We start from the raw sequence: 16,237 nt of genomic DNA on the forward strand, positions 1-16,237 counted from the left end.
CACACACACATAAATTAAGACGTTATGCGTAGGAGATAAAAATTTTATTTACAAATCCAAGAACTTGAAGAGGTGGTGAAAATAACTAAGGATTCAGATCAAGGCGGGGCAACTACCCCAACAATAAATATACAGATATCAGATGATACAGAATTATTGAACAGGGTCAGTGTCAAACCAGAACACATCCAGTCAACGCCCCCCCAGCCCCAACCCTAGTTCCAACTCGGGCAGCATGCAGACACAACATGCAAACAGTGGTGAATGGGAAGGACAAACAAGGCAACCCATTATGTCAACAAATGGAGGGGAGTATCCTTCTTCTCAACATTATATTGTGTCAGTTGGAAACTGGACTTTGAATGAAATGGGAGGTGTTACAATTTGTTTCACCAATGTTGATAGAGAAGTTGAGGAGGCAGATCTGTGATCCACCTCTTCCCCAGCTCTCCTGGTCTGCACACTGCACATCTTGGACATGATACAATGTTCTGTCACTACCAAAAACAAAATGTACCGGCCCCTTCTGATAACTGAACTCAAAACAGATGAAATTTTAACTAATATTCCCATGTTCCAACTTGTGAATAATTTAGAACAGTGGTTGGATAGTGCAAGAATTATGGTTGAACCTTTCCTTTCCTGAATGACAAATTCACCACAAATGCAAAAATGGTTACACTGAACAAAACCTCAGATTTAAAAAAAAGAAAAGAGAGAAAAAAAGCACATTAATGCTGTCAGATGAACAGTAAGCTTTCACATAATCACATGTCTTGCTTCAAAGTTGCACACTAAACACTGTTTTGATCAGTCCCATTTACCTTTGAGGTCAAGTTAAAAGAATTGTACTACACAGTGCCCGTGTGTAAGAAAAGGTTCTCAAAATCATTGAATTCTGTGCCCAAGACTTAAATCTTGACATTATATTGCACAATACCCATAAATAGTTTTAAAAGATGAAATGGTGATCACATTATATAACAGTACTCGCAAGGAAATTCCCTTACACACAGCATGTGCATAACATAGAAACTGACATCATTAAAATGCACCTTTTCACATGCTCACTCACACACACAGCTTTCTGAATTCTCAGTTTTTCCACTGAATTAAAATACAACTTTTTATCGCATTACCAGAAGTGAACTTGGTCAAAGAAAACCAAAGGTAGGTCAGTGAGCTTATGGTTTATATAATTTTAAGCATTTCATTTGTGAACTTTATGAAATGCTTAAGTTTCAACACATATTACATAAACACTGTCTTGATGCTTTGTTATGTAACTCTGTTTTACAAACAGCAGTGTTTCTCTCTCCAGATTTCTTCAAACACATCATCCCACTTACGTTTCTATCTAGGCCCTTTTGCATGTCCACCCAAACTTCTGAAGATACAAGTTTTTCTCATCACAGGCTCAGAGTTTGAATTATGCGATTTCAAACATCATATGAAAGTTCCAATACCGTTCATTCATCCATCAGTCATGCAAGTATGTTGTTTTAACAATCTTCGTTCCCCTTTGGTTTTAAAAGTTACAAGCAAATGTAATATATAACGAGACTAAAAGATATTGCACTGTGTCGACTAAAATTGTATATTGCACTGTGTAAAATCAAATATTTTCTAAGGTGGTGAACAAACTACGGTAAAGTTATACTGGGAAGTTGAAAACTGCCATGCCAAGTGTTAAATGTGCATTAAAAGAACCCCCCCCCCCCATAAACAACAACAACAAAAAAACACTGAACAGAAATGTCAATTTTATGAAGAATACTGCTAATGTGAGGGCCTCCAAAGCAAATGTTATAAAACTAAATGTGGCATTCTGGCATCAACATGTAAGTATTACAAACAAACAAATTATTCATTGAACATTTTTTGTTAATGTTTCAACTGAAGACTCTTCCCTTGGTTTCTAGGACTGTGTCAACCCAACTAATAGAACAGGAAACTTGCAGTGAACTTGGCTGTTTTGTTTCCACCGATTCTGCAGCCGTCCCCTGAAATTAGGTTTATGAGAGAACAGCTGTCTATCCCAATCACAATCACAAACAAGAAAGCCTTCAAAGCAGGGAAACATAACTGTGAGGACATGTCTCCAAGGCACTACGTACCAGTACCTTCTGCTAATATCAGTTGTACACATCTAAAATTCAAACCAGTCCAAGCAAATATCCATTTCTTCTTTAGTGTTAATCTGAAAGAAAATTTGCCACAGGTTTCTCACTGTGTTAAACAACAGCACCAAGATATCTCAAGAAAAGGACCTTATACATTTACTTGAAATAAACTCATGTCAAATGTTCACTGATTTTCTAATGACATGGCAAGTTGGCACTCATTTAACAAGAAACATCCTGGCTAAATAACCAAGGAAGAAAGAATGGATTACATTTAGTCACTGTTTCACTGACAAGAATAAATGATTTTTTGCCTTTCTCTTTGAAGGACAGATTCATTTTTTAAAAACACACACAAATATCCCAAAGTTTGCCATTTTCATGCCAAAGAAATGCCAGATTTTTGTGACATGTGATGTCTTGTAAATCATGCTGCACAAGCACACTGACGCATAAACTGATTCCATGTAAAATGCAATCCCAGCAGAACCTTTCTTGCAAGGTGTAGAGCTGGAAGACTATCCCCCCATCCCCTCCCAGAAAAAGCGCCAAACGTGGAATTTGTTTATTGTTGCTTATAGTCCAGCTGACCTCACAGAGCCGTGTCAGGACTGTCACACCATACAAATGCTCAACCGTGTCAACAAAAAACCGTCACATCTACAAACAAACAAACAAACAAAAATCACCATGACAAACCCACCAAACAGTTCATGACATATGACGATTTAGCTGCTTACGGCAAATAAGACTAGGCCATGCAGAGGATTTCAGCCCTTATGCTTAATTCATCATCCCCAGATGACAAAAATTCGTAAATAAGGAAAAACATTCTTCAAAGTGAAAACAACAACAACAACAAAAACCACCATAAAAAAGGCCATAGAGGCAAATAACACTGCAGGATGGACAGCTAGTGCCCTTCTGAGTGTTTACAATTTTACTACCTACTTGCCAGAGCAAAACAGCACAGATAGTACATTATCAACTGGAGAAAAGAAAAAAAAGTGTCAAGGCTTGCTTGAAAAAAAGAAAAGGAAGTGAACTGGGAAGGCAGAAAAAGCAGACAACCTTGAATGGGGGGAAAAAAAGGCAGAAATAAAGAGAGCAACAGAAAAGAGGAAATTTCTAGCACAGAACTTCCAGAAGGTGGAGCTGCTATTTATACATAAGGACCCCAGCATCCCCATGGGATAATTGAAAAATTGAGTGATCTTTTCAGAATACAAGAAAAATGACTGCTGTCATGCCTACTTGTCTGCAAAATAGGAGATTGTTCAATGACTTCAGGTCACCGTTTTGAAAATAAACCAAACTTTGTTATAACTTCCATTTAGCTGATATATAGTCGCAATAATTTTAGACATACTCATCACACTTTTTTTAAACTTAATTTTTCTTGAAGGTGCCTGGGTGCAGAGTAAAATAAATAAAAAAATTCTGGAAGTAACAGGAGTCGGAGAGGTGAAGGGTTTTACAAAACACTTGTTTATCACTTCATATGAAAGTGAAGAAGATTCAGCTTATGACCATGCGCACTATGTGCAGACCTGAATGTCAGGCCTTCAAATATAGCTGTAGCAAAAGGACAAGACCAGAATGGGGTTCTCTCTTCCTGGGGAGTTCAAATCCATTACATGCTCACACATTTCTCCATGCACTTTACAGCTATCAGAAAAATCCAATATGTGATCATGGAGTTATCTGAATTGTTCAATAATATAATGGGTCAATAAAGTTAAACAAACGAAAAGAAGATTTTTTTTAAAAAGTTTATCATTTTGATCCTAATCTGTAAACAATCTGTACATATTGATGTTCAAAAGCCTTATTTTATGACATTTCAAAGGCTGCTTGACATGCAACATTGTGATAAACAGGATACATGTTGACTGGAAAAAAGTGTAGGTCAGTGTACAAATTCTTGCATAAATCTAATAAAGATAAAACTTTTACACTCTTAAATAAAAAAAGGTTTAGTATAAATACTTAAATGGAAACCAAACTGAGTAGACAGTTTAAAAAAAAAAAAAAGTTGAAAGAAAACAGAAAAGACAACTTAAAGATCTGACAGTTCTATTTCAGCTTGTGTGTGTGTGTGTGTGTGTGTGTGTGTGTGTGTGTGTGTGTGTGTGTGTGTGTGTGTATAAAGGATCTAATTTAATACATGTCCAATTATTGACTTTTGTGGTGGAAATTTACAATCCGACTTCCGCGGTGAAGAAACAGAAACTACTGCTTCTTACCCAAGGCAAAAGAAGCACAAGTGATAAACAGAAGAGGTAGCAACAAATATCAAAATCTAAAATAAAACTTGAACATTTAGAGAAACACATGGAAACAACACAAAAGAGGTAGCAATAAACGTAAAACTCTAAAACATAAAACTGAAAATATCTATACAGAACATATAATTATGTATGTAAGTATGTATGTATGTATGCACATACAAATAAAATAGAAAGTTCCCACAGATGACGGAATTAAAACATGAAAGGGATCATACAAGAGGCAGCAAGAAAAAAGGGAAGCCAAGCAACATCATTCTCCCTTTCCAGATGCAAAGGCACTTCAGGGGTCAATGACTGAAACGCAATACAAAATTAAGATGGTTTCAGCAACAAGCTCAAAATAATGCCTGTTTGCATCAAACTATTCCCGACCGCCACTGAACATAGAACCAACCCAATATGACCATCTAACTTACTGTAAGCTAAAGAAGATTACTTACAACAGCAACAACAACTGAAGAACACTGGAACTGTGGAAGTAGACAAGAGCCTAAGAATTCTGTATCATTTCCTGCTGGAAGTCATGTGTAAATGACAAAATCTCTCACAATCTAATGTCATCCATAATCCTGCTGGAATTCTGTGAAGCAGAAAATATGATCAAATCAGATTATGCACTTCTCTTTACCCTGCCATACTTGCATTTTTCACTAACTTACCCTGAAATAAAGTCAGTAACTCACTCAATTTTGTTCTTTTGCTTCATAATCTTTTTTCCCCCCCCTAACAGTAATTTAAAAATATACTACTTCCACTGACATTCTTTTTTTACTGTTCCAACTTCATCATAATGATTTTTTGCATGAACTTTTATTCTTTCCATTCACTCACAAATACCAATTATAAATATCATGATTCCCATTGTTATTTGCTGGAAAACATTCATACATACATATATATTCCTATTTGCACATAAAAATATCAAACATTGTTACTTTATCCCTGCAATGGTTCCCTATTCTTTGCAAAAGAGATTACCTAATCATGTGCATTTTCAAATACATATGAGAAACCACTACTGAAAATCAATTGGTCCTTTTCAAATGAAACCACAATATGGCCTATATTAGTGATTAAGCCTTTGATAAGCAAACTTTGGAAGCTGTGCTGGAAGGGCATGAATCTTACTGATATGGTCTTTTTTTTCTTCCTACTGATCTTTGCTTGGTCTGTAATTATTAATGACTTTCATTCCCTCTCTTTGTCTTGATTCTCATCTGCATGCATCTTGCAACTCTTGCATCAATCAATCCCTGTCAAATGCATGTCAGTCAATACCATATCTACAGTTTCTACTCTGATCAAGACAGCCATCAATTTCTATTGAATAACAGAATACAAAGAAAAGAAAAGAAAATGAACAGTCTGTAAATGTACAGAATGAATACTATTGTATTTCAATATTTCTGTTAAAAAACATGAAAAATCTCACCAATTTGGGTCAGGTCTGTCCTATCAAGGTACAAAGCATGTAGCTGCTTCAATATATACTGCAATGCAGTTTCGCACTGCCTTTGGAAACTACACATCTTTACATCTGTAGGCAAACACCCCTTGGTGTGTGTGTGTGCGTGCCATGATCACTTCTCTCCTTTCTGTTTGTGCAAGTGCCAGTGTGTGCACACATTTCTCCCTCAACTTCCAAGTCTATCTCCACCCCCTTACCCATCTCTTTCTGAAACTTTTTGTTAGTTACAAACGTGCCTTAATTTCTCTTTCACATGCATAACTGTGTATGTATGCTCAAATTTGTACTTTTCTTAAATGAAATTTCATAAAAGACAATGGCTTTTGTAAAAGAGATGCCAATATCCAGGACCAGCAAGGAATTTATGTACATGTGTGTGTGTGTGTGTGTGTAATCTCTTCTCTTTAACAGACTAACACATAGTGTTTCCACACGACAGCACAACCTCTGCAGGCCTTTGCACGAGTATGCATGTGCGATTCCTCTCCTCTCTTACATAACACTCCTAACATAAAGTATGTCCACACACATTCTTACGATGTATTTTGCACAATCCAGAATGAAATGATACATTTCATTCATATTGTTCTGAAGAGCCCAGAGCTTTAATCAGGAAAATGGTGGAACTCGATTTATTCTGTGAATGTCTTCAAATTTCACTGTCATAACAGAATACATAATGACATCACTGAAATCTGTTTATGCAGAATCTTTATTATTTATATCGAGCTGTGAATTTGGGGTCTTTTAGCCAGTCTTCTGTTAGTTCTATAACTGCCGTCTGTGATTTCAGATGATACTTTTGAAATAATCAATCTACATTTGAAATTATTAACTAATCAAGCAACAGGGAATAAATTTTGACTTCAAACTTTTCCAGGTTGCGATACATCACTGAATGTATGTTACCATATGCATTCTTCACCGTCAGTGAAGTGTTAACAACTGTACAGTGACACTGCTATGTGCATAAAACCAGTTCAAACCACTAATTTCTGTTGTTGTTTGCTTTGTTTAATTTCTTCTTACATCAGGATGGACTTAACGAAGGGAGGAAAATAGGGAAATGGGGGCTACATGTGACAGATGTGGTGAGGCAAAGGTGAAAGAAGAGTGTGATTATTGACCAAAGTTGAAAGACATGGTACAAACAATCCTCTCACTTGACACTCATGAACATGGAAAAACTACTGTGTGAGGACACCCAGAACAATCATGCAGATGGGAAAAAAAAGCAAAAAAAAAAAAAAAAAGCAATGCTCAACACAGACCTTGTGAGAAAAAGAAACACAACTGTGGTCATTGTAATCTGTGTGTTCATGCATAAACAGGTGGGTAGTGAGAACTTCAGCTCTCAGGTATGCATGCAAACACTCAGAAGGTTCTGTTAACAGTAGCAAAAAGTGCCATTCAAAATCCACTCTCTTTTGGTATAATACTTGGAACACATTGGAGCCAAAGAATTCACATGATCAATAGGCATAAGTAGTGAAACAACACTGGGCAACAAATCTAAAGTCACACACAACTGACAGCACACATCACTCGCTCACATTTTTTGAAGAGAAAATATACACCCGTTATGGAGATTTTTTTTTCTTCTCTCTCTTTTTTTTTTTTTTTTTTTGTTGTTGTTGTTGTTGTTGTTGTTGTCAAGTTTGACATGTTAACAAGAAATCGTCAACTCCACATCAATCCAGATGTCATGCTTCTTGCACAGTGCAGAGCCTACTGCACATAATTAAACCGATGCGATGAATCGTCAGTACCGGGGGTCACAGTTCACAACCATCATCAAAAGAAGTGAAGCAGACCTCCCTTTCAAGCAATGATGTCTTGCCAGAATGGAGGATATCAACAAAGATGTCCAGCATACCAATCTCTTCACTGGCAACAACACTTAACACTTTCCTTCCCAATTGCTCATGCGCACTGGATTATAATGTGTGTATATATCCACACCTGCTGATTAATAATAATATGAAAAAATGGGTTTCATCACAATGCTAGTGTTGAAATAAAAAGGACAGCATATAAATAAAATCGGTTCTTTTCTTTTACAAATATAACGTAAGGTAACTTATAAATAAGCAAACAAAGCAATAAAGCAACCACCAGTTTTCACACAATAACTTAAAAGCAAACAAAGCAATTGTAAAGCAACACCCAGTCTTCACACAATGAAGCCTCAAAACTAATAGGTAATACTGTAAACAGTGTACAAATCATGTTATCTGTGAACCAAGAGTTCAGTAAATATAGCCCTCGCCCTGTGCATTGCCTGAACTCTTTCACATCCATCATTTCTCTATATTGCACGCAACCCCTAAAAATTCATATCACATCACTGTACTTCGACCACAACCAGTTTTCTTCCTTTCTTTCATTAGGATTGTTCAGTCCTCTGTTCTGCCAGTACTCATGTGTAATGATTGTAAGTTACTTTATTTTACTTTACACATTACCCCCAACCCTTTGTATCCCACACCATCAACTTGATTGCTATCATCTCTCTTCAACATTTATCAGTCTACGCCACTTGTTTCATGTGTTCTGCTCATTCTTGCAGGTTTCTCTGCATTCTTCATCTGTTGGACTGTGCACACTGAAACCAGTACCCCTAAGCTTTCATTTCAATTGGGACAATATGAAACCCAAAATGTTCAAACAATCTGCTTTCAAAAAATGTGGCAGAAGACAAGACTAACATTCTATGTGTCCAACAGTACATAGGGTCTTCAATAAAATGTAACAAGACGTATACACCTGACAAGTGACGCTTATCCACTATGAAAGCAGTTGGTAAAAAATTCATTTCAGTATCTTTTTTCATTTTAGTTTTTATGTGCATGTGTAAGGGGGGAGGCAGAAACTGAACCCATACAACTTACAAGCAAGTTAACATGATTCTGAGTGGCACACAAGCTGTACTGTAATTAGTATTCAGTTTCTCCAGACCTGCATTCATGCCTTTTCCTATGAAGGTTTCATGTTTCACAAGTGACACATATTGCTTCTTTTTAGTGATTACTGAATGTATTTAGCAACTTTTTTTTTTTCTTAAATGATGTTTTTACATTATGTACGCTTACAACTTTAGAATATACTGGGTTAGATGAGCATGCTGTATCAGCGCTGCATAGGAAAAAGGGGGAAGGGATGATGAGAGGGAAAAAGGTGGGGATGGGGGTGGGGGTTTAGAGAGCTAGTTAGTTTGTTGGGTAGCGGAACTGGAAGGGAACAAGAAAAGGAATGGAATGAGTTCAATCTAGTATTTCTTATGCATATTCATATAACTAAATATATGAATGTTTTACGTTCAATGTGCAGCTGAAAGACACTTTTCCATGTTTAATGGAAGATTAAAAAGTGTATCTTGCATCTTGCCAGTTGCTTTTGCCCCAGAGTCTTTCCCTTGCAACTTGTGCCATATATGCCACCAGCCAGCTTCAAAAGTCAGCATGCTTCCTTTGTCCTTTACTGCTGCTGCCCATTCCTTTCCTTCAATCTGTCTGCCATCAATACTGACTGTAGCTGTGATAACTTTTCTTATCTGTGTGGTAGTTTGATCCTGACTGACAGAAATAAGTTGCATATGTAACTGATATTACACTGTAGATGTCTAAACATACACAGACTGTCCCTCTCCTACCCCCACCCCACCCTCTCTTTCTCTTCCACTCTTGGCCAATGAGCAGATCTAATTCTAATGTTTCCTGGTAAGACATGTGTACTAAATGTCATTTAACACTGGCTGTAATACTGACTACTAGAAGGAAATTATCAGATCGAATAGGTTTTCCCATAAACAACAGGAAGAAACAGGACATAATTATGTGCTAATTTTTACATACAACTTTTATAAAAACAATAATGAAATTGTTGAGCATTTTTTAGATTCACCTTCACTTATGTCAATAACATGGGTGAAGGCTCCAAAGGTCTTGTATATATCTATAAAGTATAATCCTGCAAAGTCTGGTTCTAGCATGTGCAGTTGCTGTGAAAACACCAATGTTATAGTACATTATTGAAAAGCATATACATTATACACACAGACACAGACAACCAGATGAAAAGCCATTAAATTTACACATGCTAGTCAAAAATCTATAAATGTGTATAAATATGAAATGCAGTTTTCATGATAAACATTAACGTTTACATAAACTGTGATCATACCAGGATAACATCACTGGAAATACAGGGTAGTGTTGTGATTTCAGTTCTAAAACAAAATTATGTATATTAGGCATAGACCTTAAATAATTATACAAAGAAATGTCAAGTCAATTTCTATATTCAGTTTTACTGATCAATGTATATTAATGATGTGTAACTGGAAGCTTTCAACAAATATGAGATGAAACTAAAAGGCATCAACTTTAATTTCTATTTTTATCCATGATTTTAATATTTCAAATGAAAGAAGTGTTTACCAAATGCAAGCTGATAGTATCAATTAGATCTGAGCAGAATTCAATTAAAAAATTCAATTCCACATACCAAAACCTAATCAATCAGACCATATGAAAACACATGCACAAGTTGTAGTAAAAAATGAAACCAAATCTGATGGGAGAACAGTTACTGACACAACGAAACAGTACAGGAACTCCTATTGTCAAGAAATAACTATGCAAGATGAAAACAACAGCACATTTGGAAGAATCTGCAAACTGAAATGTCCTAAATTAATTTCCATTTAAAGCTGGAAACAAGTTCAAAGAAACTCAGCTTGAAAAATGAGTACAGCTTTCTCCAAAGAAAATGAAACCAAAATCATAAAACTGTACAACAAAAACTGATTCGTGAAGATTTTTTTTGTTTTTTTGTTTTTTGTTTTTTTTGTTTGTTTTTCAAGTATCAGTTCATACAATAAACACTCATGCGCTGCCAAGCCAAACGTCACACTTAAGAAAGGAAGATCATTCTTCAAACTGCGAGTGAAATATTGAACCCAATGCTTTGCAGTGTGACAGTAGCATGCAGTCAGTCCAAACAGAGGTGTGATAAATGCAGGGGCACTGGTAAAAGCGGCTTACACACAGAAATTATGTACCAGTCATTACAATAAAGTGGAGGAGAAAAGGACAAATTGTATGCCACAATCAATTCCCGTTTCTCAGCCCACTGCCTGTTCTCTGTGGGCAAAGATCACCCTCCCCTGGCTCTCTCTCGCACGCAGACATCCGCATTTGTCCACACCATGAGCACACCTTTAACTCGGACCATCTCTCCCTTTTCCCACTCACACTTCCATCCATTCCGGCACTCTTGCTACCTCTCTCTCTCTCTCCAGTCTGAACACAAGGTCAGCATGACGTGGACACAGACTGAATGCCTTGCACATCTCACCAGTGCTTGTGCAGCAGTGACACAGGAGTCACTTGCTGCTGTACACATGTTTGTTTTGCTTTGCTTTTTTGTGTGCAACTTCTGTCACAGACCAGCCTCTGTTTATCAACAAGGCTCTACAACATGTTATCTGTCTTTTAGTTTCAAGCAGCAGATGTTATGAATCACAGCACTTAGACCCCCACAGCCCAGGTTGTCTGTCTGCATACCATTCAGACCTGCTTCACTACTTCGGCAGCACTCACAGATGATCACACTGTTCCCATTTGCTAACACAGGACTGGTGTTCTATCATCTCATATTGCTCTCCAGCAAACTCATCTTCCCATCCTTCTGAAGGCATTTCCAGAATATTGAGCAAAACAGTAGACACTGGGTGGAGGTTATCAACGCAACATTTGAACACCCGCATGTACACATTTCCTTTGAAACAGGAGGAAACGAAGTGGAGAGTTGTAAACCTGGCCGCATGGCATTTTAAAGACGACACTGTGGGGGAGCCCAATCTGTCAGCACCTAGTGTACAGGGCAGCAGCTTCGAGTGCAGCCACACCTGTGTCACAGGTGCAACTTTATCCTGCCCTGCCACAGCCCTCCCCTACGCTACATGCTGTGCCCCACTCACCCTGCTAGAAGGGCAACTGCAGATACTCCTGTCCACCTCTGTACCCCAGGGTTCACACTGGACTCCCCACATCACCTGGAGAGGGATGGGCCATCTCATTCCTGCCAGAAGTGCATGCACTGGGGCCTCCGAAAGGCCCACTGGAGAGAGGAGGGTAGTGACGAAGGTTGTGGTGGTAAAAAGCTTTGGGTGTTAACAGAACACCTAATTGGTTTGGAAGTGCAAAAGTTCTTGATCTCTGTTCATCTTCTAGATGTCTATACTACCCTGGCGAAAGGCAGGGTACTTGGAACTCCTGGGAGAACTATGTTTGTCCCTTGAGTCTATATGTTCATGATCTCTGCCATGTCGATCATGAGAACGTTCGTCACGCCCCTCATGCTCTGGAGAATAGGAATCCGAATCGCCAGCACCGGCACCGTGGTACGTTCGACGATGGCGTGTGTCTCTTTCAAAGTCTGATCCATTGGGGTTGTGGTGGTCTGGTGGGGAGTGGGGCGTGCGCGGGTGACGTTCAAAGCTGTGAGAACGTGAGTGGGACACATGGGCAGGCACGGTGTTGTGACGGGATAGAGGACTAGTCGGTGAACCCAGCTGGCGATCCACAGAGTGGGGGGAAGGCTGTGTCATGGAGGGGGGGTGGGCTGCCCGCCAGTAGGCTTCCAAAAACTCTGCTAAGTGTTCACAGGCATCATCCAGCTGATTCTCATCAAGAATCACATCAAACATCTCCTGCAATAAAGACAAACAACAGTTTCATCAACAATTTATCAAACTTCACCAAACTTTGACAGCACAACAAACAGTCACAGGCTGATAGTCAAAAGTATATTTAGCACAATTAAAAAGTCCTGAATAAATTACAAGTTTATTGCTTTTATTTCTTTCTTTTTAAACATATATTTTCTAGTTTTGTTCAATTCATTCTTTCAAAGCTGATAAAAGCTGGAAATTCAATCTAAATATATATTTTAAAGTGGATATGTGATCCACCTTATCAGATGGCCAGTGCTAAAACTTGTCATCAGTAATATTTCAAAATGAAATTAAAAAAAAAAGCCTTGGACCAAACACATATTCCCATAAAAACAAAATCAGTGACTAGTATCAGACAAACATTATTCACTTACTTTTCTACAAAGTAAGATGTTGAAAGAAATGCACACTTCCCGATCACAAGCAAACAAAGAAATTTACACACTATTCTGAAGACAACTTACAGGTGCACACTGTGAGAGTTTGTCTGCAGCCACCAACTGCACATTCATATTACGGCTTTGGGACTTGCCTCTGGATTTGATCAGTCTCTGCAACACCTAAAAAAACAAAAGGTATTTGCCCTATAATAATTACTACTAGTTTTAACTCATTCAACCGTGCACCCAAGCATAGCTAGGGCATTAATTCACTCGGGACGGGAAGTTTTTTCCCTTGCTTTTCCCCACAGACGGCTGTAAGGGTTTGGAAAAATTTTTACAAAAAATACAAAATACAGAGTAAGAAAATTAAACTTTCAGACCTGGTTTATTACACGTTGGGCTATTATATATACATTATTTAAAAAAAAAAAAAAAAAAAAAAAAAAAAAAAAAAAAAATCTTAAATTTTTTTTTTAATTATAGTTTTGCCATCATGTAGAAAATAATGCCAATTTTTCACCCGAATCACCATACCCATACTCACTTTCTGCAATTAATTCACCTTCTTCTTTGTCATCATCCACCTTTTCGATGTCTGACCCTTCAGTTTGTAGCATTTCAAGTACTTCGGCAACACTAAAATGTTGCTGTCGCTGCCTTGTTCGCTCCGCAACATTTTGAGAACCCGCTTCAGACGGCATTTGCTAACAGGCCGGCTCGCCAGCAGGCGACTGGTCAGTGACTTTGTCAGCACGTGTGCAACACAGGCCACACATGACAGGCTGGCCAATCATACCATTTGGCTGTGGAGTGACCCAGAATAGCACACTCTGCTTGGCTATCACCAAACCATGTGTACAGAGCGTGATGGATTTTTACTTTTGGAAAATGCTATTCCATATCGTCATCTGAACCCGTGAGCATTCCTTCATCCGGAGAGAGTTAAATTAGTTTCATCGAAAGTTTCCATGTTCCTACATCACTTAAACTGCAAGGAAAGGAAACTAACTTCTATAATATGTTATGGCTTTGTCAACACATGTCAATTTGAAGGAAAAACAGATAAATTTCTGTGTATTTTCTATTTTCACTGCATCAGAATTGTTACACAATACATACATATATATATTCAAAGAAGAAAGCAAGAAGCATGGCCTTCAAGACTGGCTTGAAAACCATTTAATCCAATACACATGCGCTTTCTTAGCAACAACTTGAACAAGTACATGAAATACAGTAAACATTGTGTATATATTTGCATAAACAGCATATGTAAGAGAGTATCAGTGAAGAGGAAGATTCCCTGTTGATAATAAAGATGAACACTGACTAGTGTTCGAATTTCCTTTTTTCTTTTCTTTTTTTTTAAGCGAAGAGAATATAAAAATTTCACTCCATTTCTTAAAAAGTATTCAGCAAATATTATGTACACATTCAACAGTTTCTTTTCCATTAAATTTTTTCTTCTCTATTTTTCAATTTTTAATTCAAAATGAGTTCATGAAATTACGCACTCAGCTGTTTGTGTTTCTTTTTGTTTTCCATCACCAGTGATGACCAACACAGCAGATGTCTAAATGTATTGGAGTTGACTGACAGAGGTACATTCTAATAAGTAAGCTGATATACACTAAACAGCCATACCACAAGTCTAATCCAGTAACATCAGTACCCCATTCAACAATAATCTAAAAATTACAGGAAAAAAAAAGTCTAAAACTTTACATGTGCTCATGGACACACATTCACACAAGCATGCAAAGGAGAAAGAAACCTACCTTGGGTGAGGATATTTTGACATACACAACAATAGGGGCAAGAGAGGTCTTGGCAAGCTGGGAGGGATGGTTGATAGTGTCGCAGTCCAAAACCACAAGCTGAAGTGTCCGTGCCAGTTCAAATATTCGCTCAATCTCTGCTTGAACTTCCACTGCAACAAAAGAGTACATCATATTCACAAAACCGTAATGGTTTTTATCATTTCATGAACATTTGGCACAAAATCACTGCTGTGATGGCTGTGTTAGCTGCAATGATGGGTTTTGATCGTAGCATAGACAATGCGTTTTTTGGAGAATGCATTTTTTCTATGCACAGATGGAACACAAGAAGAAAAGTTTAAAGTGACCCTCATTCTACTAGTCATTTCTTTCTACTTTACAGGCCTCTGAGTTCACAATCCTAAATTTTTTTTATAAAAGAGAAGACTTAAAAATATACAAATACTCTGTACATCAAAAACACACACTAAAGCAAATCCAGCACACACACATAAAGGGATAGTATCTTCTTTTCAATGCTAAATATATGATTGTCTTTATCTCCATGACAATCAAGATCGTTTGAACTGGAGGCCACTGGGTGGTGGTATACTGCTATTACAGTATACACCAGCATGCAAGGAATGAAGAGTCTTGATATGGTTTATCTTGCTTTGTTCCTTCAATCATGCTCTAAAACAGCTCCTACGTAAGCCAACCGGGCTGAGTACAGTGACTAAAAAAGGTATCTATTTCAGAAACTTGTCAAAAATAAAAATGTCATCAGCGCTTTTCATATATGATGTTGGAGATGGTCTATATGTGAAATCATGACTTAGTTGAAAATTTAATGTGTTAAGTGATGTACTGTACATATACTTCTGTGGGAGTCAAAGGTGTCTTTTCATAATATGAAAATTATCATGAAATATTCATTAAAAAAAAAGAAAAAAAAAGCGCCAACTCACAAAGTCCTGAGGACCGAGGATTGGTGCGTTCCATGATGGCGCGCTTGCTGGGGTTGTTCAGCAAGGACCGCTTAGCCAGTGAAATATCAGCAGTTACACGAGTGATGATTATCCTGCACAAAAAAATTATTGTTAACATGTCATATTTTCAACAAAGCTGAAGCAGCAAATCTTTCTGATGCTTAATACTTAAATTAAAATTTTTTTTTTTTTACTACTGTCATTTAGAATGCTGCTCAAGCTCAATTTTTGAGCTCTGTTCTACAGTCATACAAAATGCACCTGTACTTTAAGTGCGGCTGAGAATGCCACTGTATGAGTACAACACATGCAAGCATACAGTCACCCAGCTCTGCTTTCTTGCTTGCTCAACAAGATGGCATCTCCTTCAACTTTGGCAAGTACTGAGGCTCGAAACCAATTGTTAACTTTGCGTTTTTCCATTCAGGTAGTAATAAAAGCTGTCACGACTGCTGCCTCCAGTGTTGATGAAGATGATGATTAA

General features: G+C 37.6%; 1 protein-coding gene across 2 annotated transcripts in view; it reads right to left on the bottom strand.

Annotated features, from left to right (window-relative positions):
* Nucleotides 1–29: 29 nt before the first annotated feature.
* The window catches only part of LOC143283400 (voltage-dependent L-type calcium channel subunit beta-1-like), a 48,170-nt gene continuing 31,962 nt past the window's right edge, over nucleotides 30–16,237 (bottom strand). For both annotated transcript variants that reach the window (XM_076589627.1, XM_076589618.1), the window contains 4 exons: nucleotides 15,733–15,845; nucleotides 14,783–14,934; nucleotides 13,086–13,181; nucleotides 30–12,597 (listed from right to left, as the gene is read on the bottom strand). In XM_076589627.1, coding sequence (XP_076445742.1) covers nucleotides 12,115–12,597; nucleotides 13,086–13,181; nucleotides 14,783–14,934; nucleotides 15,733–15,845 — 844 coding nt within the window. In that variant the 3' untranslated portion in view covers nucleotides 30–12,114. The remainder of the gene's footprint in view (nucleotides 12,598–13,085; nucleotides 13,182–14,782; nucleotides 14,935–15,732; nucleotides 15,846–16,237) is intronic.

Source organism: Babylonia areolata, chromosome 1 (assembly GCF_041734735.1).
Source record: "Babylonia areolata isolate BAREFJ2019XMU chromosome 1, ASM4173473v1, whole genome shotgun sequence".
NCBI lineage: Eukaryota > Metazoa > Mollusca > Gastropoda > Neogastropoda > Buccinidae > Babylonia > Babylonia areolata.